At 47.0% G+C, this 22,895-nt stretch overlaps 2 protein-coding genes across 8 annotated transcripts in view; one reads left to right on the forward strand and one right to left on the reverse strand.

The window, feature by feature from the left end:
• Positions 1-18,239, reverse strand: part of DNTTIP1 (deoxynucleotidyltransferase terminal interacting protein 1) — a 24,568-nt gene extending 6,329 nt beyond the window's left edge. The window contains exons 1-10 of one of the 3 annotated variants that reach the window (XM_017877945.1): positions 18,042-18,239; positions 17,030-17,100; positions 15,748-15,844; positions 11,068-11,166; positions 5,358-5,426; positions 5,039-5,095; positions 4,442-4,500; positions 2,962-3,010; positions 1,150-1,208; positions 988-1,048 (exon numbers count right to left, since the gene is read on the reverse strand). In XM_017877945.1, the coding sequence (XP_017733434.1) occupies positions 988-1,048; positions 1,150-1,208; positions 2,962-3,010; positions 4,442-4,500; positions 5,039-5,095; positions 5,358-5,426; positions 11,068-11,166; positions 15,748-15,844; positions 17,030-17,100; positions 18,042-18,146 (726 nt within the window). In that variant the 5' untranslated portion in view covers positions 18,147-18,239. Of the gene's footprint in view, positions 1-987; positions 1,049-1,149; positions 1,209-2,961; positions 3,011-4,441; positions 4,501-5,038; positions 5,096-5,357; positions 5,427-11,067; positions 11,167-15,747; positions 15,845-17,029; positions 17,101-17,873; positions 17,984-18,041 lie in introns of those variants that run through there. The other 2 variants (XM_017877947.1, XM_017877946.1) reach the window with 2 other exon arrangements.
• A 28-nt stretch (positions 18,240-18,267) lies between these two features.
• WFDC3 (WAP four-disulfide core domain 3) overlaps positions 18,268-22,895 on the forward strand; it is a 69,717-nt gene continuing 65,089 nt past the window's right edge. For 2 of the 5 annotated variants that reach the window (XM_017877948.1, XM_017877949.1), the window contains exons 1-4: positions 18,272-18,444; positions 20,189-20,277; positions 21,132-21,260; positions 22,211-22,357. In XM_017877948.1, coding sequence (XP_017733437.1) covers positions 18,434-18,444; positions 20,189-20,277; positions 21,132-21,260; positions 22,211-22,357 — 376 coding nt within the window. In that variant the 5' untranslated portion in view covers positions 18,272-18,433. Of the gene's footprint in view, positions 18,445-20,188; positions 20,278-21,131; positions 21,261-22,210; positions 22,358-22,895 lie in introns of all 5 variants that reach the window. The other 3 variants (XM_017877950.1, XM_017877953.1, XM_017877951.1) reach the window with 3 other exon arrangements.

Genomic DNA, 22,895 nt, shown 5'->3' on the forward strand with positions numbered 1-22,895 from the left:
CCGGCTAGATTTTTGTATTTTTTTTTAGTAGAGACGGGGTTTCACCATGTTAGCCAGGATGGTCTCGATCTCCTGACCTCGTGATCCGCCCGTCTCGGCCTCCCAAAGTGCTGGGATTACAGGCTTGAGCCACCGCGCCCGGCCCTAATTTTGTATTTTAGTAGAGACGGGGTTTTCCATGTTTGTCAGGCTGGTCTCGAATTCCTGACTTCAGGTAATCTGCCTGCCTTGGCCTCCCAAAAGTGCTGGGACTACAGGTGTGAGCCACTGTGCCTGGCCCCGGAGTTATTTTAAAATGCAAATGTGAGGGCAGCGCAATCTTGGCTCACTACAACCTCTGCCTCCTGGGTTCAAGTGATTCTCCTGCCTCAGCCTCCCAAGTAGCTGGAATTACAGGCATGAACCACCATGCCCAGCTAATTTTGTATTTTTAGTAGAGACAAGGTTTCTCCATGTTGGTCAGGCTGGTCTCGAACTCCCGACTTCAGGTGATCCTCCCGCCTTGGCCTCCCAAAGTGCTGGGATTACAGGCGTGAGCTCACGCGCCTGGCCCAAACTCTGATTTACAGACAACCAAATATGTTAGTGGTTAAGAGCTCAGGCTTTGGTGAGGACAGACCTGGATTTGAATCCTGACTCACCACTTCTAGCTGAATAACTGTGGTCAAGTCACTCAGCCTTTCTCAACCTCTGACTGTTTCACATTTGTGAAATAAAGACGGCAATACTTATTTTTTAAGAAAATATAAGTGTAGTATTTAAAACTGTGTTTGGCACCCAATAAACCTGCAGGCAAAGTAGCTGTTATTACTGAGGCACAGAGGTGCTGAGTAAATCATGAAAGGTAAAGGTAAATGGCAGAGGTGCAACTAGAACCCAGATGTCCCGACTCCAAGATCAGTGTTTGTTCTAAGCTTCTCTATGCTGAGTGGAGTTCCCAGTCTACTCCCAATGCAACGGCCTGCTTTCCTCTCAGCACTCACCTACCTTAAAGAGGTGTGGGTGCTTGATGTAGATTCTTCCTCTGGTGCCCCCCATCCCCAGCGCCCTGAAAAGTAAAAGCCAAGTGGTAAAGATTCCAGAAAGTGTAGTCCTACTAGTGAACTCCTGAGTTGTTTCCTCCATCAGTGCCAAAGCTCTTAAACTTACTTGTTGGCTCGAGATCCCAACACAAAGGTGGTAGATTCATTCAGGCGAGCTGGGTCCCACTGTGCAAAAAACAGAGAAGCCGGTGAGGGTGAAGTTTAATCTGTGGGTAGGACAGAAATACTCCTCCCCCTGCCTTTTTCTAACCCTTACCCTTGTCTATTATTTAATCAACTGTTTACCCAAGACATGAGTATACTCACAATATAACAGGCCCTGTCTGTGCTAGATACTGGGGATAAAGAGGTGAATAAGATACAGTCTCTGTTTTCTAGGATGCCACTGACATATGTACAGATAATTACATCATTATGCGATGAGGCAATGACACAGGTGAGTGCAGGGTCTAAGGGCTGCTGAGGGGAGGGTACAGCCAGGAAGGCTTCCTTAGAGAGGCATTTCCCAAGTTAATTCTGAAAGGGTGAGCACAAGTTGGGGTACAGCGGGTGAGGAACAAGGGCATTCCAGACAGGGGGCAGCATGAGCAAAGACAGGTGAGAGGCAGCCTGGCATGCTGGAGAAACTACTAGTAATTCTGTGCTGCTAACAGAGTACAAATTAGGGAGTGGCAACTGATGGGGCTGGAGAGAGAAACAAAGAGGAGTAGGAGGTCCTAGGAGGTTATGTTCAGGGGACTGCATTTTATTTCTTCTGTAGGCAATGGGGAATCGCTGAAGGCCTCTAAACAGGGAGTGAGAGTCACATTTGCTTTAAAGATAGCTTAGTCTTCTAGCAATGTGGATAACGGATTAGAAGGAGCAAGACTACAGGCAGGGAGAGCAGTTTGGAGGCCGCTGTGATAAAGCAGTTGGAAAGATGCTAAGGGCCTGAGCTAGGGCAGCAGTAAGGATGAAGAGAAGGAAATAGGAACTGCAATATATTTAAGAAGGAGAATTGTCCAGGACTTGACTGGATGTAGGAAGCTGAGGAAGAGGAGGAGGCAAAGATGATTAAGATAAAGAATGTAAAGAAGGGCTGTGAGGAAAGATTCTGATTTCATGTTTGGATATGCTGAGTCTGAAATGCCTATGGAACTTCCAGCAGAGTGGTCAATCAGATAGTAGGATATGTAAGTTTTAAAGTAGAAAGAGAGGCATGGGATGCACAAAGAGGTATGGGAGTTTTAGAACATGGTGGTCCCTGAAACCATAAGAGTATATGATTTAGATTATCCAGAGAGTTACTTTAGATGGAGAAGTGGGCCAAGGAGAGAATTCTGGGGAACATCCATTTATATAAGTCACTGCTGAGGAAGAACTCAGGAGAGAAAGGGAGGCAACAGAGGCTAATGGTTGAGAGCACAGAGTCTGGTGTCAGGGGGTCTTGGGTTTGAGACTTGGCTCGATCACTTACGAGTTATGTGACTTTGGGCAAGTCTTAAGTGCATTAAGTGTATAAGACAACTGAATAAAGTAATTTATGCCCACAGGGAAGTTGGCAGAAAAGGAAACCCCTCATTCATAGAATAGTTCACAGAATCGATCTCATAAGTTTGTTATAAAGATTAAATGAGATAGTCTACACAAAAGATTTAGGGCATTGCCTGTTACGTACTAAGTATTGAATCAGTATTAGTGCCCACTAGCTCCTACAAGGAGAAGGCTTTAGCAAAGACTCTTTGTTTTGCCTCTACCTCCAATTCCTACACAGGATCCTCTCTGAGGCCAGTGTGGCTGGAGGTGGAGAGGGGGAAGATGGCTCTGGAATGGTGGGCATACATCCTTCGCCCCCTGCCCCTTTCCCCCATGGTGGGTCCCAGAGATAGTGGTACTATCTCCTGGGATAGTGGTCTCTGCCACGCTCATATAATCATACCTTAGGGCCTTCCCGGCGAATTGGTTCACAGGATTTTGGTTTCCATCTGCTTGGAAGGAAAGAATAAAGGTGAATTCTCCGAGGTGAGACCTAGAACTGAATACCGGTTTGCTGGTGGTGGTAGGAGTTCCTCACACACTCTCACTTTAGCCTGGGTATCCTCCTTCGTGGTGGCACATTAGAGGAGGAACAAACAGAAAAAAAGCACTGGACTAGAAGCCATTCTAGCACTAGCTCTGCTCTTACATAGTGGCATGAGCAACTCCAAGAACCTCTAAGTGGCAGTTTTCTCATCTGTCAAAAGAGACAAAAACAGCAACTGCCCTACCTATCTTGTGTTTGTGAGGAATAAAACTGCTTCGTGTAGGAGATACATCTAAGGTATGACAGTTAATACTATCCCATCTACTAAGCCAGTTGTTTCAAACTAACCCCATGCCCCTGACCCAGACCAGTGTGGCTTTATTTGATTTAAATACCGGGCTTCCATGTAACGTTTTGTTTAAAAAAGATTCTGCTGCTTCAGAATTTTTTTTAAAAAGTGGGGCTGGGGGGTGGGTTGAGGGGGGAAGGAAGGATGAATAGGCAGAGCACAGAGGATTTTTAGGGCACTGAAAGCACTCAGTGTGATACTAGAATGGTGGATGCCTGTCATTATGCATTTCTCTAAGTTCAGGTACAACACCAAGAGTGAACCCTCATGGAAACTATGCACTCTGAGGATCAAGACGAGTCAAAGTAGGCTCATCAAATGTAACAAATGTACCACTCTGGTGCCTGATGTTGATAATGGGGGAGGCTGTGCATGTGTAGGGGCAGGGAATACATAGGATAAGTCTGTACCTTCCTCTCAATTTTGCTGTGAACCTAAAACTGCCCTAAAAAAAAAAATTAAGTCTAAAAAAAAAATATATATATATATATGAAAATGACCAACTTGGAGGTAATGGTAACTATATGACATTAGGCAAGTAATTCTCTGAGTCTGTTCTTTATCTGAAAAATTAGGCCAGGCGCAGTGGCTCACGCCTGTAATCCCAGCTCTCAGGGAGGCAGAGGCAGGAGGATAGCTTGAGCCCAGGAGTTCGAGACCTGCCTGGGTAATATAGCGAGACCCCGTTCTCCACAAAAGGAAAAAAAAAAAAAGAAAAATTAATACCTTCTTTAGAGGGTGGCTATAAAGATTAAAAGGTAAAGTATGTAACGTATTTAGACCAGTCATAAGCATTCAATGTATACTAACAATGACAAACCTCTGGTGTTCAATCAAGCTGGGCCAAACTGTTCAGGGGGTAAAACAATTTCCTCCTCACTACTCTCCTTCCTCACCCCTCAAACCAGGGTAACCCCCCTCCCTCCACGATGACTTAAGCTAATGGATCTGATTTTGACAGGCACAGAACCCTGGCCTCTTTTCCTTCAGGGCCCCTCTCTCCGTCTGCTCCCCTATGCTATCACCACACTGTTGGTTCCTACTCACACCATGCCGGCGGCTGCCCGGTCGCTTGACAGGATGTGTCCAGGAGGCCGTCCTTTCCTCTGCCACAAAAAACAGCTGTCAGAGGTCTGACCCTGTGGTCATGCCCTATTGGCAGGTCCGGGGTCACTTGGTAGAGATAGTTTTCCAAAGAGATCCAATGACATTTGATGGGGACAGGGAGAAAAACTGCCTCTCATGCCTAGGAAGGCTCAAAAGGGCTTTGAGGAAGCCCAGTACCTCATGGAGTGAAGAGCCTTTTTTGAGAGACAGGGTCTTACTCTGTTACTCAGCCTGGAGTGCAATGGCATGGTCATAACTCGCCACAGCCTTGAACTCCTGGGCTCAAGTGATCCTCCCACTGCAGCCTCTCATGTAGCTAGGACAACAGAAACGTGCCAGCATGCCAGGATAATTTTTTTTTTTTTTAATTGTAGAGACAGGGTCTCACTATGTTACCCAGACTAGTCTCAAAACTCCTGAGCTCAAGTGATCCTCCCGGCTTGGCCTCCCAAAGTGTTGGGATTACAGGTGTGAGCTACCACAACTGGCCTGACGAGCCTTTTTTCAGCCAGAATACAAAACAAGGAAATGGTTTACCTTTTTAGGAAGGGGGCTTCCTCGATGGGCACATTCTTCTTCTGCCTGTCGGCCACGCTAAAAGAAAAGCAAAGGGAGTCAGTGGAAGGCCAGTGCGTGGGAGCTGCAAGTCCTCTGGAGTTGCAGAAGGCACAGCCCTGGACTATTGCTCTCCAGCCCCGCTCTGACCCAGGCCAAAGAAGCCCATCCAGCATGATGCTGTTTGGACCTGGTCCTACAAATGGAAGGTACATGAAACCTCCCAGGGCCCACATATTTCATTTACCTCCCAGCCTGAAGGACCTCCCCCTCCAATACCCCAGAACACAGTGACTCTGACCTTTATTCCTGGAAGCTCATGGGTCAATCTGGGTATTACTTTTTCTCCATCTGAAAATAGCAGTTTAGCCTGAAGGGAAAAAGACCAAGTGTTACCAGTCACTATTTTGATGGGTAAGCACACCCCACCTACTTCCTTTTTTTTTTTAATTTTTGGAGACAGAGTCTCACTCTGTTGCCCAGGTTGGAGTGCAGCAGCATCATCTTGGCTCACTGCAACCTCTGTCTCCTAGGTTCAAGTGATTCTTTTTTTTTTTTTTTTTTTTTGAGACGGAGTCTCGCTCTGTCACCCAGGCTGGAGTGCTGTGGCCGGATCTCAGCTCACTGCAAGCTCCGCCTCCCAGGTTCACGCCATTCTCCTGTCTCAGCCTCCCGGGTAGCTGGGACTACAGGCGCCGCCACGTCGCCCGGCTAGTGTTTTGTAGTTTTAGTAGAGACGGGGTTTCACCGTATTAGCCAGGATGGTCTCGATCTCCTGACCTCGTGATCCGCCCGTCTCGGCCTCCCAAAGTGCTGGGATTACAGGCTTGAGCCACTGCGCCCGGCCTAGGTTCAAGTGATTCTAATGCCTCAGCCTCCAAAGTAGCTGGGACTACAGGGGTGTGCCATCATACCCAGTTAATTTTTTATTTTTAGAAGAGATGGGATTTCACCCTGTTGGACAGGCTGGTCTCGAACTCTTGACCTCAGGTGATCCACCTGCCTTGGCCTCCCAAAGTGCTGCAATTACGGGCATGAGCCACCGCGCCCGGCCACATATGTATATATTTATATGCATAGAAATAAATACCTATTTTTAAAAAAAACTTGAATTATCATAGCTGAAAAAATTTAAAAATGTAAAAAAGCAAAATAAAAACCTGGAATCTCATTACATAAACTACTTTTAATATTTCAATGTAAATTCTTCCTTGCTTTTCCCATGTAAATACATACTATATGTTTTTTCAAACTAAATACATTAGCATAACACATATTCCTCAGTCAGCTGCTGTTTTTCTTTTTTGAGATGGAGTCTTGCTCTGTCGCCCAGGCTGGAGTGCAGTGGTGCGATCTTGGCTCACTGCAATCTCTACCTCCCAGGTTCAACCAATTCTCCTGCCTCAGCCTCCGGGGTAGCTGGGAGTAAATTATAGGCATGCCACCACACCCAGCTAATTTTTTTCTTTTTTTGTATTTTTAGTAGAGATGGGGTTTTATCACGTTGGCCAGGCTGGTCTCAAACTTCTGACCTTGTGATCTGCCTGCCTCAGCCTCCCAAAGTGCTGGGATTACAGGCGTGAGCCAGTGCGCCTGGCCTGCTGTTTTTCTTTTAACAAATATTGAGTACCTAGGACCTAAGAGCTGTGGACACAGCAGTAACTAGGACAAGTTCTTGTGGAGCTTATAGTTTGTGGGTGATCTAGATAATAAGCACAGAAACAAACAAGGTAACTGTGGATCATGATAGATGCTGTGTGAAAAAAAGAAAAAAAACCCAGGCAGATGTGACAGAGAACACCAGAAGGGGAGGGCTACTTTGAGGGAATGGCCAGGGAAGGCCTTGCACTGAAGGTGGCCTCTGAGTTGAGATGTGAAGGAGGCTGTAAAAAAAGCTGGGGAGAAATGTTTCAGCAGCAGGGAGGAGTGCAGAAGCTTGAAGGTGGGAACAACTGGCTCATTTGAGGAAGAAAAGGATGGAACGGGCAGAGGGGAGATGGTGCATGAGCAGGAACCTTGTAGCAGGTGGAGAATTGGGTTCACCCGACCTCTGCCAGAGGCATTTGACAGTGCTGAGGGCTCCCCCTTCTGGAAACACTCTTTTCTACAGGCTCCTGTGGTCACTCCTGTGTTCCTCCTACTTCTCTGGCCACTCTTTATCTTAGCTTTCTTTGCTGGTTTTTCCTCCTCAATCTGGTTCTTTTCCCTCTACCCTCTCTCATTACATATTCTATCTGCTCTCACCTATTCTCACAGCTTTAATTAATATCTATAAACCACAACTCCATAATTCAGCTGTAGACAAAAGGTTATCCTTTGAGCTCTAGACTTATATACCAAATAGTCTGCCCCATGTCTATGCTTGGATGGCTCAAAGTTGCTAATCCGTAATTGGATTCATGTTCTTCTCCAAACTTTGTCCCTTTTCAGCAAAGGGTGAACAAGTCTCATACGTTTGTGTGGTAATCTAATTCACACCTGTCTGCCTAAGTAGGCTGTTAAGGTCTATTAGACCAGGAAGCTTGTTTGTTCATTTATCGTTTGTTAGTTCCTTCATTAATTCAATAATTCAGCAAACTCTGTACACATACTAACAGTCATATTCCAGGGCTGGGAATACAGTGGTGAACAAGATTAGGCCTCAACTTTTTTTTTTTTTTTGAGATGGAGTCCCACTCTGTCGCCCAGGCTGGAGTGCAGTGGCACGATCTCGACTCACTGCAACCTCCGCCTCCCGGGTTCACGCCATTCTCCTGCCTCAGCCTCCTGAGTAGCTGGGACTACAGGCGCCCACCACAATGCCTGGCTAATTTTTTGTATTTTTGGTAGAGACGGGGTTTCACCATGTTAGCCAGGATGGTCTCGATCTCCTGACCTCATGATCTGCCCTCCTCGGCCTCCCAAAGTGCTGGGATTACAGGTGTGAGCCACCGCGCCTGGCCAGGCCTCAACTCTTGTAAAGCTCAAGATTTTAGCAGAGGTAGGAGTGCGAGAGGAAGACCTCTCTGATATTTAAACTAAGATCTGAAGGAAAGAAGGAGCCAGCTTTATAGAGTTAAGGGTAGAGAACTCCAGGTACTAATAACAGCAAATGAAATGGCCCGAGCTTGTGCTGGAGGAGCAGAAAGGAGTTCAGAACAGCCAGAGGATAGTCAATAAAAGAGAGGTGAGGCCGGGCGCGGTGGCTCAAGCCTGTAATCCCAGCGCTTTGGGAGGCCGAGACGGGCGGATCATGAGGTCAGGAGATCGAGACCATCCTCGCTAACACTGTGAAACCCCGTCTCTACTAAAAAAATACAAAAAACTAGCCGGGCGAGGTGGCGGGCGCCTGTAGTCCCAGTTACTCGGGAGGCTGAGGCAGGAGAATGGCGTGAACCCGGGAGGCGGAGCTGGCAGTAAGCAGAGATCCGGCCAATGCTTTCCAGCCCGGGCGACAGAGCGAGACTCTGTCTCAAAAAAAAAAAAAAAAAAAAAAAAAAAAAAAAAAAAAAAAAAAGGGGGGAAAAAAAAAAAAAAAAAAAAAAGGTGAGATGAAATGAAGTTAAAGAAGCAGGCAGAAGCTGGTCCAGGGTGAGCTCTGTGGGTCATGGTAAGGCATTAAGACTTTATTCTCCCTGCAACAGGAAAGTCACTGAAGGGTTTTTAAAACGGGGAGTGACATGATCTAATTCATCTTTACAGAGATAAGTCTGGCTGCTGTGAGAAGAGCGGATTGGAACTGGGTAACGGTGAATGTAGCTCTGGACTGAGATATAACTCCGTGAATTATGAACAGCTGAATTGGCTTCCAAACCACAGGACTAGATGAAAACAGCTATGAAAACAGTGAGTCATGAAAGAGAAAGGGTTTGAGGACTGAACTTGGGAAGGCACCAACAGTTAGAGGCAGGGGGTGAGGGAGAAGAGTAGGCAATGACGTTGGAGCAAAGTCAAGGCACTCGAGCCAACAGAGGAGTGTTCCAAGAAACACGAAATGATCCACTGTGACAAATGTCACTGAGAAGCTGAGTAAGTTGAGGACAGTCAGGGACCAGAGGGTTTGACAACACGGAGGTTACTAGTGACCCTGACAAGAGGGGTTCCAGTGAAGTAGTGGGGACTGGGGGACTGAAGCGAAAACAAAGTGAACAGATGGAATGGGATGTGACAAAGTGAGCCAGCAATTGTTGGTGACCTTTCCTGATGTCTCCCTATAAAAGGGCGATGGCAACAATTCCTACTAATAACAGCAGCTGACACATGTAAACAGGTTCTCTATCTTGGGAACAGTCACTTATAGACCTGATGTCATGCCTCCTGACCACACCAGAGAGGCAGGGAGGCAGCAGGGTGCTCATCCCCATGATACCAAATGGGGCCATGATAACTTGATCCACCAAGTACCTGCAGAGGTGAGACTGATCTTATTTTTTTTTTTTTTTTTTTTTTTTTTTTTGAGACGGAGTCTCGCTCTGTTGCCCAGGCTGGAGTGCAGTGGCCGGATCTCAGCTCACTGCAAGCTCCGCCTCCCGGGTTTACGCCATTCTCCTGTCTCAGCCTCCCGAGTAGCTGGGACTACAGGCGCCTGCCACCTCGCCCGGCTAGTTTTTTGTATTTTTTTTTAGTAGAGATGGGGTTTCACCGTGTTAGCCAGGATGGTCTCGATCTCCTGACCTCGTGATCTGCCCGTCTCAGCCTCCCAAAGTGCTGGGATTACAGGCTTGAGCCACCGCGCCCGGCCGATCTTAGCTATTCTAATTATTTTGTGTCTTAAGCCATTTCTTTTTTTTTTTGCTTTGCCTTTAAAAATTTTTTTCTAGCTCTATTGATGTATAATTGATAAACAGAAATGGTATATATTCAAGGTGTACAATGTGGTGAACTGACATACATATACATAGTGAAATGATTACCACAGTGAAATCAATCAACACATCCACCGCTACCATTTTGCGTGTGTGGACACTTAAGATCTATGGTCTTAGCAAATTTGAAGTAAACAATAGAGACAAACTATAGTCATCATGCTCTACGTCAGATTGCCCAGAACTTGTTTGTCTTATAACTAAAAGTTTGTACCTTTTGATTAACATCCCCCTACTTCTCCCCTCCAGCTACTGCTACTCTACTCTCTGCTTCTATGAGTTTGCTAAGCCACAATTTCTTCATCTATAAAATAGTAATTAAAAGATATCTTCGGCCAGGCGCGGTGGCTCAAGCCTGTAATCCCAGCACTTTGGGAGGCCGAGAAGGGTGGATCACAAGGTCAGGAGATCGAGACCATCCTGGCTAACATAGTGAAACCCTGTCTCTACTAAAAAATACAAAAAAAACTAGACGGGCGAGGTGGCGGGCGCCTGTAGTCCCAGCTACTCGGGAGCCTGAGGCAGGAGAATGGCGTAAACCCGGGAGGCGGAGCTTGCAGTGAGCTGAGATCCGGCCACTGCACTCCAGCCCGGGCCACAGAGCGAGACTCCGTCTCAAAAAAAAAAAAAAAAAGATATCTTCTGTACATGGTTTCTTCTGAGACATAAAAGAAATAATGCATTTATCCTGGTACCTGACATATAGCAGCTACTTCCCTTCCCTGTAAGCAACAGCCTCAACCTATCCAGATATGTGGCTTGTTGGGCATTCCCCAAAATACCACTAATGGTAAGATCACATTTCTTTTTTTTTGAGACAGAGTCTTGCTGTCACCCAGGCTGGAGTGTAGTGGTGCCATCTCGGCTCACTGCAACCTTCGTCTCCCGGGTTCAAGCAATTCTTGTGCCTATGGCTCCCAAGCAGCTAGGATTATAGGCGTGCGCCAGCATGCCCAGCTAATTTTCGTATTGTTTGTAGAGATGGGGTTTCGCCATGTTGCCTAAGCTGGTCTCAAACTCCTGGCCTTGAGTGATCTGCCCACCGTGGCCTCCCAAAATGCTGGGATTACACGTGTGAGCCACCACGCCCAGCTTAAGATCACATTTCTTATCAGAGGCTCGAGAGCTAAAACTTGTGCCTGCATCTCTTGTCCCCCTTGGTCTCACCTGCTCCAGGCAGCTCCGACAGGCTTCCTGGATCAGCTGCTCTGTGTCCACCTCTTCCCCAACATTGTCTCGCACGTTCAGTGCTGCCTTCTGGAAGAACTAGGGGAGCACAACAGAGGACAAGGTCAGAGTCCTGTTAATGGGCATCAACCTGAAGGAAACTGAATACAAAACAAGCTTTTATCCTCATACAGAAAGGAAAAGTGATTATGAGCAAGGTTGGGATCGGCCAGATTTAGATTTACATTTCAGGCTCGACCTCCTCCCTTTATTCCCCCTCTGAAGGATATAATCCTGGAGGTGCCCAAAAGATTGATGTATAAATAGTGCAAAACATCAAAGAATAACCCAAATGTCTAAGTGTAGCTTAAATAAATGATGGCATATCCACACCATGAAATGCTAGGCAAATATTAAAAAATCACAGTAAAGTTGATGTAAGAGAATATAGTTTTGACAGGTAAAGGTATTCATGATATACCTCAAAGTGAAGGAAGGAGGCTGTAAAATAGTTTGGTATAGTGTGAGCTTATTTATGTAACACAGCACAAGCAAACACAGAGACAAAAGAATTCTAGGGATATACACTGAAGTAACAGGTGATATTGTGGGTGACTGTTTTCTTCTCTTGGGTTATCTATATCTTTTTGATTTTTATAATATACATATGTTACTTCTTTAGAAGGAAAAAAGAATGCCTGTGTCTGAAGTGAATAGGCCAGGGTAGGCCAGAAAATATATTAAGATAGCAGAAAGTCCTAATTGAATTCTGACTGTCCAGTCTAAAAGAAACATCTGTGGAATGGAGAGGAGTGAGACTTGACAAGGGCCCCAGGATGCCAGCAACCCCAATCGACTGTGAAAAGGGAAGGGAGAAGGTTTCTCTGCTGGGTACGGGGAGAGTTTGAGCCTGAATACATGAGAAGATAGGCGATGAGGTCCCAAACACACCCGGGAGGCACTTGTGAATGTCCTCATAAAAATAGTCATCTCTAGAAAATGCCTAGTCAAGTAATGCCTGGAAAAACTGTCAGTTATCTCTGGGGTATAGGAAAATTCTGGAACCTCAACCCAGTACTTCTATTGTGACAGACAATTATGGGAAGGTACTGCCATTTCATATTTAGCAAAGTTAAGTGCCTCTGTTGTTAACATCAAACCAACAAGAGTGTGAATGGACTCGATTAGAAACCTCAAGAGTTTTAAGAGGAAGCCTTCAGGCCAGATTAAATGATCAGATGAGTTTAATTTAAAACAAAAACGTAAAAACTGGAGATGAATACTGGTATTCAATATCAACCAACTGAAAGCCAGTTAAAATAGTTTAGGTACTTTACAACCAGCCTGTGAGGTAGGCAGTGACACACGGTGAGTGTAAGCTATCTCTGGATCTGAGAATGAAATCAGGTCATGAATGAGGCATTCTCAAGCACTGTTGTATAACCTTTCTAGAGAGCAATTTTCTTGACGGAAAAATAGGTTTTCGCTTTTACCCACCAATTCCATCTCTGGGAATTTATCTCACAGAAATACTCTCACATGTAAACAAAGATGTACATTCACAGTGTTCATTATAGTATTGTCTGTAATAGAGAAAAATGAAAACAATCTGAATATTCTAGGGGCTAGCTTATGGAAGTTGGTCCATCAGATAGATTACTCTGTTGCCATTACAAAGGAATCGGGGGGAACTATTATGTACTGACTTAGAGACATGACCAAAATATGTCAAATAGGCCAGGTGCAGTGGCTCATGCCTGTAATCCCAGCACTTTCAGAGGCCAAGGCGCGAGGATCACTTTAGGTCAGGAGTTTGAGACCAGCCTGGCCAACATGGTGAAACCTCGTCTCTACTAAAAATACAAAAAAATTAGCCGGGTGTGGTGGTGCACACTTATAATCCCAGCTACTTGGGAGGCTGAAGCAGGACGATCACTTGAAGCTTGGAGGTGGGGGTTGCAGTGGGTCAAGATTGTGCCACTGTACTCCAGCCTGGGTGACAGACAGAGGTAGAATCCATCTCAAAACAAAACAAAACAAAACAAAAGTATGCCAAGTAAAATAAATCAAGTTGCAGAACAGTTGTGTGTACAATGATTTTTTTTTAATGCATATGCACATGCACATACCACAAATAAAGCTGGGAGACTATATAGTCAATGTTAACAATTTGGTATCTCTGGGAGGTGAGTTTTAGTGACTTCTTGCTATATTGTTAAAAATATCTGTACTGGCCAGGCGCGGTGGCTCACGCCTATAATCCCAGCACCTTGGGAAGCTGAGGCAGGAGGATCACCTGAGGTAGGGAGTTTGAGACCAGCCTGACCAACATGGAGAAACCCCATCTCTACTAAAAGTACAAAAGTAGCTGGGTGTGGTGTTGCATGCCTGTAATCCCAGCTACTTGGGAGGCTGATGCAGGAGAATCGCTTTAACCTGGGAGGCGGAGGTTGCAGTGAGCTGAGATTGCGCCACTGCACTCCAGCCTGGGCAACAAGAGTAAAACTCTGCATCCCCGCCCCCCCCAAAAAAAAAAAAAAAAAAGTTCGGGTATGGTGGCTCGCACCTGTAATCCCAGCACTTTGGGAGGCCAAGGCAGATGGAACACTGGAGGCCAGGAGTTCAAGACCAGCCTGGCCAACATAGCGAAACCCTGTCTCTACTGAAAACACAAAAATCAGCCAGGCATGGTGGTGCACACTTGTAATCCTAGCTACTCAGATGGCTGAGGTGCAGGAATTGCTTGAACCTCAGAGGTGGAGGTTGCAGTGAGCCAAGATCATACCACTGCACTCCACCCTGGGTGACAGAGCAAGACTCTGTCTCAAAAAAAAAAAAAAAAAAAAAAAAAAAAATCATCTGTCCTATTACTCGCCTGGCTCATTTTCCTCTAGTCACACTGGCCTATTTATTGCTTTGATGTGCCAAGCACACTCCTGTCTCAGAGCCTCTACCATTTCCTCTGCGACTGGACTGCTTCTTCCCCATGTATCTGCATGGTTTGCTTTTTCCTCACTTATTCAGGTCTCCACTCAAATGTCCTCTATCAAAGGCTTTCCTAGCCACAATCTATAAAACAGCAACCCTACTCTCTACTGGTTACTCTCTTTCCCCAACACAGCACATATTTGTTTACAGAGAGCATATGTTCTGTTTACTGCTACATCCCCAGTGACTAGAATAGTGCCTGGTAGTATGGTAGTCATTCAATAAATACTTTTTATTTTGAGAGGGAGTTTTGCTCTTGTTGCCCAGGCTGGAGTACAATGGTGCAATCTCAGCTCACTGCAACCTCTGCCTCCCAGGTTCAAGTGATTCTCATGTCTCAGCATCCCAAGTAGCTGGGATTACAGGTATGCGCCACCACACCTGACTAATTTTTTGTATTTAGTAGAGATGGGGTTTGAGCATGTTGTGTCAGGCTAGTCTCGAACTCCTGACCTCAGGTGATCCACCTGCCTTGGCCTCCCAAAGTGTTGGGATTACAGGTGTGAGCCACAGCGCCCGGTAAATAAATACTTCTTACATAAATGAATAAATGTAAGAGGAGGAGATTTAGGAAGAAAAACAAAGAGTTCAGTTCTGAACATACTGAGTTTAAAGCATCCTCTTTTGGTACATTTAGGTAAAGTCATGTGGAAATTTATTTATAGGCCAGGGAAAAAACCTGTAAATAATAATAATAATGGTAACTTTATTTATTTATCTACATATGTTTTTCGAGAAAGGCCCTCACTGTCACTCAGGCTGGAGTGTAGTGGCATGATCATAGCTCACTACAAACCCAAACTCCTGGGCTCAAGTGATCCTCTCGCCTGAGCCTTCTGAGTAGCTGGGACTACAGGCATGCACTACCATGCCTGGCTAATAAAATTTTTTTTTTTTTTTTTGTAGAGATGAGGTCCCACTATGTTGCCCAGGCTGGTCTCAAACTCCTGGCCTCAAGTGATCCTGCCTCGGCCTCCCAAAGTGCTGGGGTTGCAGGTGTGAGCCACTGTGCATGGCCCCAATAATGGTGATATTATTAAACAACTAATAAAAGTACTTACTGGACACTTGTTATGTCCCAAGTGCAGTGCTCAGCACAGTACATTTAAGTCATTTCATTCTTACAAGAGGTCAGCAAAAAACAAAAAAAAAAATACGTGACAGTGAGTGACAAGGGCGGATTAAAAAAAAAAAAAGATATCTGAATTACCCTCAAGGAAGGGATAAAACTCTTGGGGGATTAAAAATTTGAAAGCTGGCCGGGCACGCTGGCTCACACCTATAATCTCAGCACTTTGGGAGGCCAAGGTGGGTGGGCAGATCACTTGAGGTCAGGAGTTTGAGAATAGCCTGGTCAACAGTGAAACCCTGTCTCTACTAAAAATACAAAAATTCGCCATGCGTGGTGGTGGACGCCTGTAATCCTGGCTACTAGGGAGGCTGAGGCACGAGAATTGCTGGAACCTGGGAAGTGGAGGTTGCAATGAATCGATATCATGCCACTGCACTCCAGCCTGGGTGACAGACTGAGACTCTGTCTCAAAAACACAAAACAAACAAACAAACAAACAAAAAACAAAAAAGGAAAACTTTAGATAGCTGTGTGTAGGAAAGAGACAGACTGGTGATGCAAGGAAGGACTGGGCTCCTCATGAGTCTTTCCCGTTATTTTTTATCCTGTGTCCCTCTCACCTTCATGTACTTGTTGAAGACAGTCTGGATCTCCTCATTGATGCTAGGCTGCAGGACAGCTCGGAGGAGATCCATAGAGATGGCAGGATCTGTGAAACTGCATTCAGGAGGGAGACAGGGTGAGGGGGCATGTCGGAAACATATTCTTTCTCAGCCTGCCAAGTCAATTATGGACATAGAATTCTTTAACAATACTAGACAACTTTTACCGAAAACTAGCTACATGCTTAGATTTTGTTCAAATCACAGAGGCATGACTTTATTTCATTCTCATAATAACTCTATGAAGTGGGTATTATTTTCAAAGCTTTTTTTTTTTTTTTTTTTTTGGACAGAGTCTCACTCTGTTGCCCAGGCTGGAGTGCAGTGGTGTGGTTTTGGCTCACTGCAACTTCCGCCTCCTGCGTTCAAGCAATTTTCCTGCCTCAGCCTCCTGAGTAGCTGGGATTACAGGTGTGCACCACCACGCCCAGCTAATTTTTGTATTTTTAGTGGAGACCGGGTTTCTCCATTTTGGTCAGGCTGGTCTCAAACTCCCAACCTCAGGTGATCTGCCCGCCTCAGACCCCCAAAGTGCTGGGACTACAGGTGTGAGCCACCGCGCCCGGGCATTTTTTTGTATTTTTAGTAGAGACGGGGTTTCTCCATGTTGGTCAGGCTGTTCTCAAAGTCCTGACCTCAGGTGATCCGCCCACCTCAGACTCCCAAAGTGCTGAGATTACAGGCGTGAGCCACCGCGCCCTGCCCAAAGTGTTTTTATGAAATATAATACTTATTATACAGAAAAGTCTATACACTTTAATGAGTAATTACAGTGAACATCCATTTCACCACTACCAGCATCCCAAAGGCCCACCTTGTGCTCTCTCCCTTCCCTGAGATGGATACTATTAATCCGTCTTTATAGTTAAGAAAACAGGGGCTCATCAGAGGCTGCATGAGAACACAGTTGTCTGACTCCAGAGCCTGTGCTCTTAAACTCCATGCTAACTGACCTCTTAAGAGCCCTCAACCACAGAGCCAGTGAATGTGGGGGGTCTTAGGTATTTTTTATTCCCCAACCCATCTCCTGCGCCCTTCCCCACTTCGTACGTGAGTTCAGAGAAGGAAGTGACTTGACTAGCTCAAGATCACACAGAGTTACAGTATCGGAGTCTCCTCTTTCTCAGTCCTGTGCTCTTTCTACAGGCTGTAGATCTCCATAGCCTTGTGCACTGCGGATTCCAAAGCTGCCATGCAAGCCAGTGGCTGGGATACAAGTCCCATGCAGGGCCAGCCTTACCTTGTTGTCATCTGTGAGCGGCGGCCCCTCCGCTGCACCTGCCGGTGCTTTATCATTATGTTCCAAGGGTTCTGTGGGGACCAACGGAACAAATGTCACTGCGGCCTGTGACACTGGCATGGGGTGGAGGTGGAGGGTGGCTATGAAGTTAAACCTAAACATTCCTGCTTCTCAGATCCGTCACCATCTCTTCCGCCTTGGGGTATCGGGGGAGGACAACAGGTGGACGGCCCCCTCCACAAAAGAGGAACTGAGGAAGTTTCCTGCCTTAAAAGTCCCGACCGGCCGGGCCGCGGTGGCTCAAGCCTGTGAATCCAGCAGCACTTTTGGGAGCGCCGAGACGGGCGTGATTCACGAGGTCAGCTGAGATCAAGACCATCCTGGCTCAACATGGGAAGCCCCGCTCTACTAAGAAATATCTAAAAAACTAGCCCGGGGACTGGCGGGCGCCCTGTAGTCCCAGCTATCATCCGGAGAGGCTGAGGCAGCGAGAATGACGCGTGAACCCGGGAGGCGGAGCTTGCGTGACTGGGAGGGGGAAAAAAAAATTTCCGGCCCCCCGCACTCAGCCTGGGCGACAGAGCCAGAACTGCCGTCCAAAAAAAAAAGAAAATAAAAAAAAAAAAAAAAAAAAACAAGGTCCCGACCCTGCCTTCTGGCACGGCAGGAGGAAGGGAAGCAGTGTTTACCGAGGGTCAACTCTGTGTCAGGAGATGTCCTGGGCGCTGTACCCGCCTTTATCTTCCCATCCCACAGCAACTTTTATGAGACAGGTACTAATCATCTCCATTTTATAGAAGATGATCCTGGGACTCAGGGGGTCGACAGAGCTGGCCCACGTCACCTAGCTAGGAGGGCGGCACCAGAATTTGAATCCAGGTCGTCGGGCTGCGAAAACGCCAATCCCCCGCCCTGCAGCTCCAGCCGCCGCGTTCTCGCCCGCGGGCCAGGGTCCCGGGAGCCCCGAGGCCCTGCCCGGCCCGAGCCCAGACCTCACCGGGGGCGCCCTCACCGTGAGAACCAGCTGTCCCGCTGCGCCCGCATCCCCCAGCTCCAAGCCGCCCCGCTCGGCCCCGCTGGGTCCCCGCGGCTGCTCGGCGTCGCCAGTGGCTCCCATGGCGCCCCCAGCCACCACAACTTCGTCGGACTCTGCCACCAGCCGGAAAGTGGCGCCGTGACATCACTGGAGCGTGCTGCTCGTCCGCCCGGAAGCGCGACGCTGGAGCTGCGGAGTTACCATGGGAACCGAACCGCCGCGCCTCGCCTGGGACGGTTACACTTAGAGGTCTTGTGGGTGGAGGTCGTTGGGGCTTCCTCTCGCGAGGGCTGCCCCTCGATTGTGGAGTGTGGGTGTTCAGTGGCGGTTCAGTCAAGGGACGTTTCCCGCTGGGCCAAGGCCTGTGGATGACTGCGGGGTAGGAGGAGGGGAGCAGGTTTCTGTAGGCTTGGGTTGGGGAGCAGAGGGAAGTGTTTGGTACAGCGACGCCTGCAGTTCAGTGTTTGAAGACTAGATTTTAATATGCTCGGCCAGGGGCGGTGGCTCATGCCTATAATCCCAGCACTTTGGGAGGCCGAGGCGGGAGGATCACTTGCAATCAGGAGTTCGAGACCAGCCTGGCCAACATGGCGAAACCCCGTCTCTACTAAAAATACACAAATTAGCCGGGCCTGATGTTGGGCGCCTGTAATCCCAGCTACTCAGGAGGCTGAGGCAGGAGAATCTCTTGAACCCAGGAGGCGGAGGTTGCAGTGGGCCAAGATCACGCCACTGCACTCCAGCCTGGGCGACAGAGGGAGACTGTCTAAAAAAAAAAAACCAAAAAAACAAAAAACAGGCATATTAGGCACATGTTAGGTCGTCATCAAATGTTAATTATGCCGAGATTGTGCAGTGAGCCGAGATCGCACCACTGCACTCCAGCCTGGAGGACAGAGGGAGACTCTGTCTCAAAAAAAAAAAAAAAAAAGCATATTAGGCACATGTTAGGCCATCAACAAATGTTAATTATCTCCATGAGCCAACATCAGTCTTATAACAATAGGGGCAACTTCCTGGCTCCAAACTTTTTCATTCTATTAGGGAGGTTTTTACCTTGTACCTGCCCATAGGAATAAGCAGTGCCAGTGGACACCATTAGGTATCACAGCTGACAAAAGGCATAAGCAGGACTGATAAAGAAAAAAAGAAATAGAGGAAAAAGAAATAAAGGAGGTATATGTAGGCAGACTATCTGAGTCATACATAGCAACTGTTCTCTTGAGTTCTGCCAGCTAGCCTTCATACAGTCCAAGAATGGCCTGTGTGGGCTAGAGGGACAAAGATGTAGGTGTTTGGTGCTTTTTCATTAGTTCTTAACAAACTCAACTACTGCCTTTCTGTAGGTTTTTGATAGTTTCCTCCCCTCTCCTTTTTATTTTCTTTTTTGAGACAGAGTCTCACTCTGTTACCCAAACTGGAGTGCAGTGGCGTGATCTCCACTCACTGCAACCTCTGCTTCCTGGGTTCAAGCTATTCTCCTGCCTCAGCCTCCCAAGTAGCTGGGATTACAGGCATGCACCACCACGCCCAGCTGATTTTTGTATTTTTAGTAGATACAGGGTTTTGCCGTGTTGGCCAGGCTGGTCTCGAACTCCTGACCTCAGGTGATCTGCCCACCTTGGCCTGTCTGATAGTTTCTGAGTAGTCTGTTCCATTCTGTCTTTTCTGGGTTGCTAGGATAAACAATTTTGTTATGCTTGGTTATGTTATTAGCTTTGGCTATTTTCTTAAGCAGTGTCATGAGTCCCTCCCTCTGTCATTTGGGCTAAAGCCAGGTCCTTCCAGTGCCTAAAGGGGCACTCTTTGATTCTTTTTCCAATGGCCATCCTTCCATTTTTCCAGCCACCCACTAGGTTTCTCATCCAGGAATATTGTGTATATTGCTTATAGAGTTTGATCCTCCTATCACATGTGCCCTTTGGAAGTGCCAGGAATTTTCCCACACTCCAGCAGCCAATCCCTCTTCCTCTTGTCAGGAGAAGATATACTTGGTAGTATTGTGAAAGGGAAGGCTTTGGGACTGGGTTTGGGGCCATCCCTAGTCCTGCCCATACCTCAGCTGATGCTCTGGGCAAGGTGTACAACTCTAGCCTGAACTAAGCTCTCATCCCAACTCTCAGCATCATCATGATGTTAAGCTGCCTCTTTCTTCTGAAGGCACTTCTTGCTCTTGGGTCCCTGGAATGCTGGATAACTGCGGGAGAACATGGTGAGCTATCATTTGGGATCCCTGGCCAACAGTAACAGAAAGTGACTAGGGGAGAGAAGTCATTCCCTGCCTTCTGCCAGAGCAAGGTTGCTCGTAGGTGGAGATGATCATCTCTATAGGACAGGACTGGATGAATAGATTCTCAGGATGGCCTGGGTCGTTCTTCCTGGCTTTCTTTACCCTCTCTGGACAAGGAGATAGGACTTCCAGTTGGGCTTACTAGAGGTTCTAGCTTTTCCCTAGAACTCATTAAATGAGAACAGGATCATCCCAACCTTTCTCTCTCGTTATCTGCAGGATGGCTGCTCCTTTAGTAGTGGTGGATGTATGTTAGTATTTGTGTATTAGGAGGGGAAGGTGGTTGCAGAATTTTTTTTTTTTTTTTTTGAGACGGAGTCTCGCTCTGTCACCCAGGCTGGAGTGCAGTGGCTGGATCTCAGCTCACTGCAAGCTCCGCCTCCCAGGTTTACGCCATTCTCCTGCCTCAGCCTCCCGAGTAGCTGGGACTACAGGCGCCCGCCACCTCTCCCGGCTAATTTTTTTGTATTTTTTAGTAGAGACGGGGTTTCACCATGTTAGCCAGGATGGTCTCGATCTCCTGACCTCGTGATCCGCCCGTCTCGGCCTCCCGAAGTGCTGGGATTACAGGCTGGAGCCACCGTGCCCGGCCAATTTTTTTTTTTTTTTTAAGAGACAGGGTCTCATTCTGTCACCCAGGCTAGAGTGCAGTGGTGCAGAAATATTTTGGATAGAGATGCCTGGAGGGGCTGAAGATCCTTGAAATATGTTTGGCCTCCATTCCCCATTTTTGAGGCCTGGCTAGTTACCCCAAACTCACATGATATCTTTTGCAGCAAAAGAGGGGGAATGCCCTCCTGATAAGAACCCATGCAAAGAGCTGTGCCAGGGTGATGAATTGTGTCCGGCTGGGCAGAAGTGCTGCACCACAGGCTGTGGTCGGATCTGCCGAGACATTCCTAAGGGTATGTTGGCATGAGGGGCAAAATCTGGGCGTACTCTCTGACATTGCCTCTGGGATAGATGGAAGCAGAGAGCTTCCCACCTCCTAGGTTGCCTGTTGAAGTCTCACTTGCCTAGAGTACTTCTTCTTTACTCTTTTAGGGTTCCTGCTCCTTTAATTATTCAGAATTATTCAGTGCCCCTAGTTGTCAGGAAAGAACACACCATCGATTATCTATGTCTTTTTCTTTGGACTCAAAGTTCCTGTGAAGGCTGGAGGGAAGAGTTGTAAAGGGAATCCTGTTTAAGATAATGATTAAGAGAGTAGACCCTAGAGCCAAGCAGACTTTTTTAAGCCTTAAGCCTTAGCTCTTTATAAATCTTAAGCTTTTAGCCTCAGTTTCCTCATCTATAAAATGGGGGTAATTGTGAGGATCAAATGAGATGTTCATGACACAAGGTAAACATCAATAAATGCTACAGTAAATATTTGCTATTACTATTGTTGTTATTATTGTCTCTTTGTCTTAACACCAGGTTTGAGAGGCTTAAATGAAGCTCAGGGCTTCCTTTTTCTGTTTTTCCCCTCTGCTGTGCCCGTGGGTGTTACCAGGCACTATTTTCTCTCTCTCTCTCTCTCTTTTTTTTTTTGAGAGGGAGTTTCGCTCTTGTTGCCCAGCCTGGAGTGCAGTGGCGTGATCTCGGCTCACCACAACCTCCGCCTCCCGGGTTCAAGTGGTTCTCCTGCCTCAGCCTCCCAAGTAGCTGGGATTACAGGCATATGCTGCCACGCCCGACTAATTTTGTACTTTTAGTAGAGACTGGGTTTCTCCGTGTTGGCCAGGCTGTTCTCGAACTCCTGACCTCAGGTGATCTCCCCACCTTGGCCTCCCGAAGTGCTGGGATTATAGGTGTGAGCCACGGTGCTGGGCCTATTTTCTCTTTTCTTTGGCTGTCTCCGTTTTTGCTATAGGGAGGAAAAGAGATTGCTCCAGGGTTATTCGGAAACAATCCTGTTTGAAAAGGTGCATCACTGATGAGACATGTCCAGGTGTAAAGAAATGCTGCACGTTTGGCTGCAACAAGAGCTGTGTAGTCCCAATCTCTAAACAGAAGCCGGGTAAGAAATGCTGTCCCCACACCTCATGGTCTGTTTGGTCTGCTTGTTTATTTCTCAAATATGCATGTATCAACTTGCTGGTTTTATATTCTGCTATATTCTGAGAACTTAAAAGAAAAAAAAAGATATACAAAATGTGCACAAGCCACGATGATTTGTGGTATGTGACATGGGCAGACAGAGAAGGGTGCCAGAAGGGCAACCTCGACTTACCCTCATTTGCAGACCACTTTGAAAACCGTTGGGTAGCCGGGCGTGGTGGCTCACGCCTGTAATCCCAGCACTTTGGGAGGCTGAAGCAGGCTGATTATGAGGTCAGGAGATCGAGACCATTCTGGCTATCACGGTGAAACCCCGTCTCTACTAAAAATACAAAAAAAAATTAGCCAGGCGTGGTGGAGGGCGCCTGTAGTCCCAGCTACTCGGGAGGCTGAGGCAGGAGAATGGCGTGAACCCGGGAGGCGGAGTTTGCAGTGAGCGGAGATTGCACCAGTGCACGCCAGCCTGGGCAACAGAGTGACACCTGGTCTCAAAAAAA

The sequence above is a fragment of the Rhinopithecus bieti genome, unplaced genomic scaffold (genome assembly GCF_001698545.2).
Source record: "Rhinopithecus bieti isolate Rb0 unplaced genomic scaffold, ASM169854v2 scaffold_10347, whole genome shotgun sequence".
Classification (NCBI taxonomy): Eukaryota; Metazoa; Chordata; class Mammalia; order Primates; family Cercopithecidae; genus Rhinopithecus; species Rhinopithecus bieti.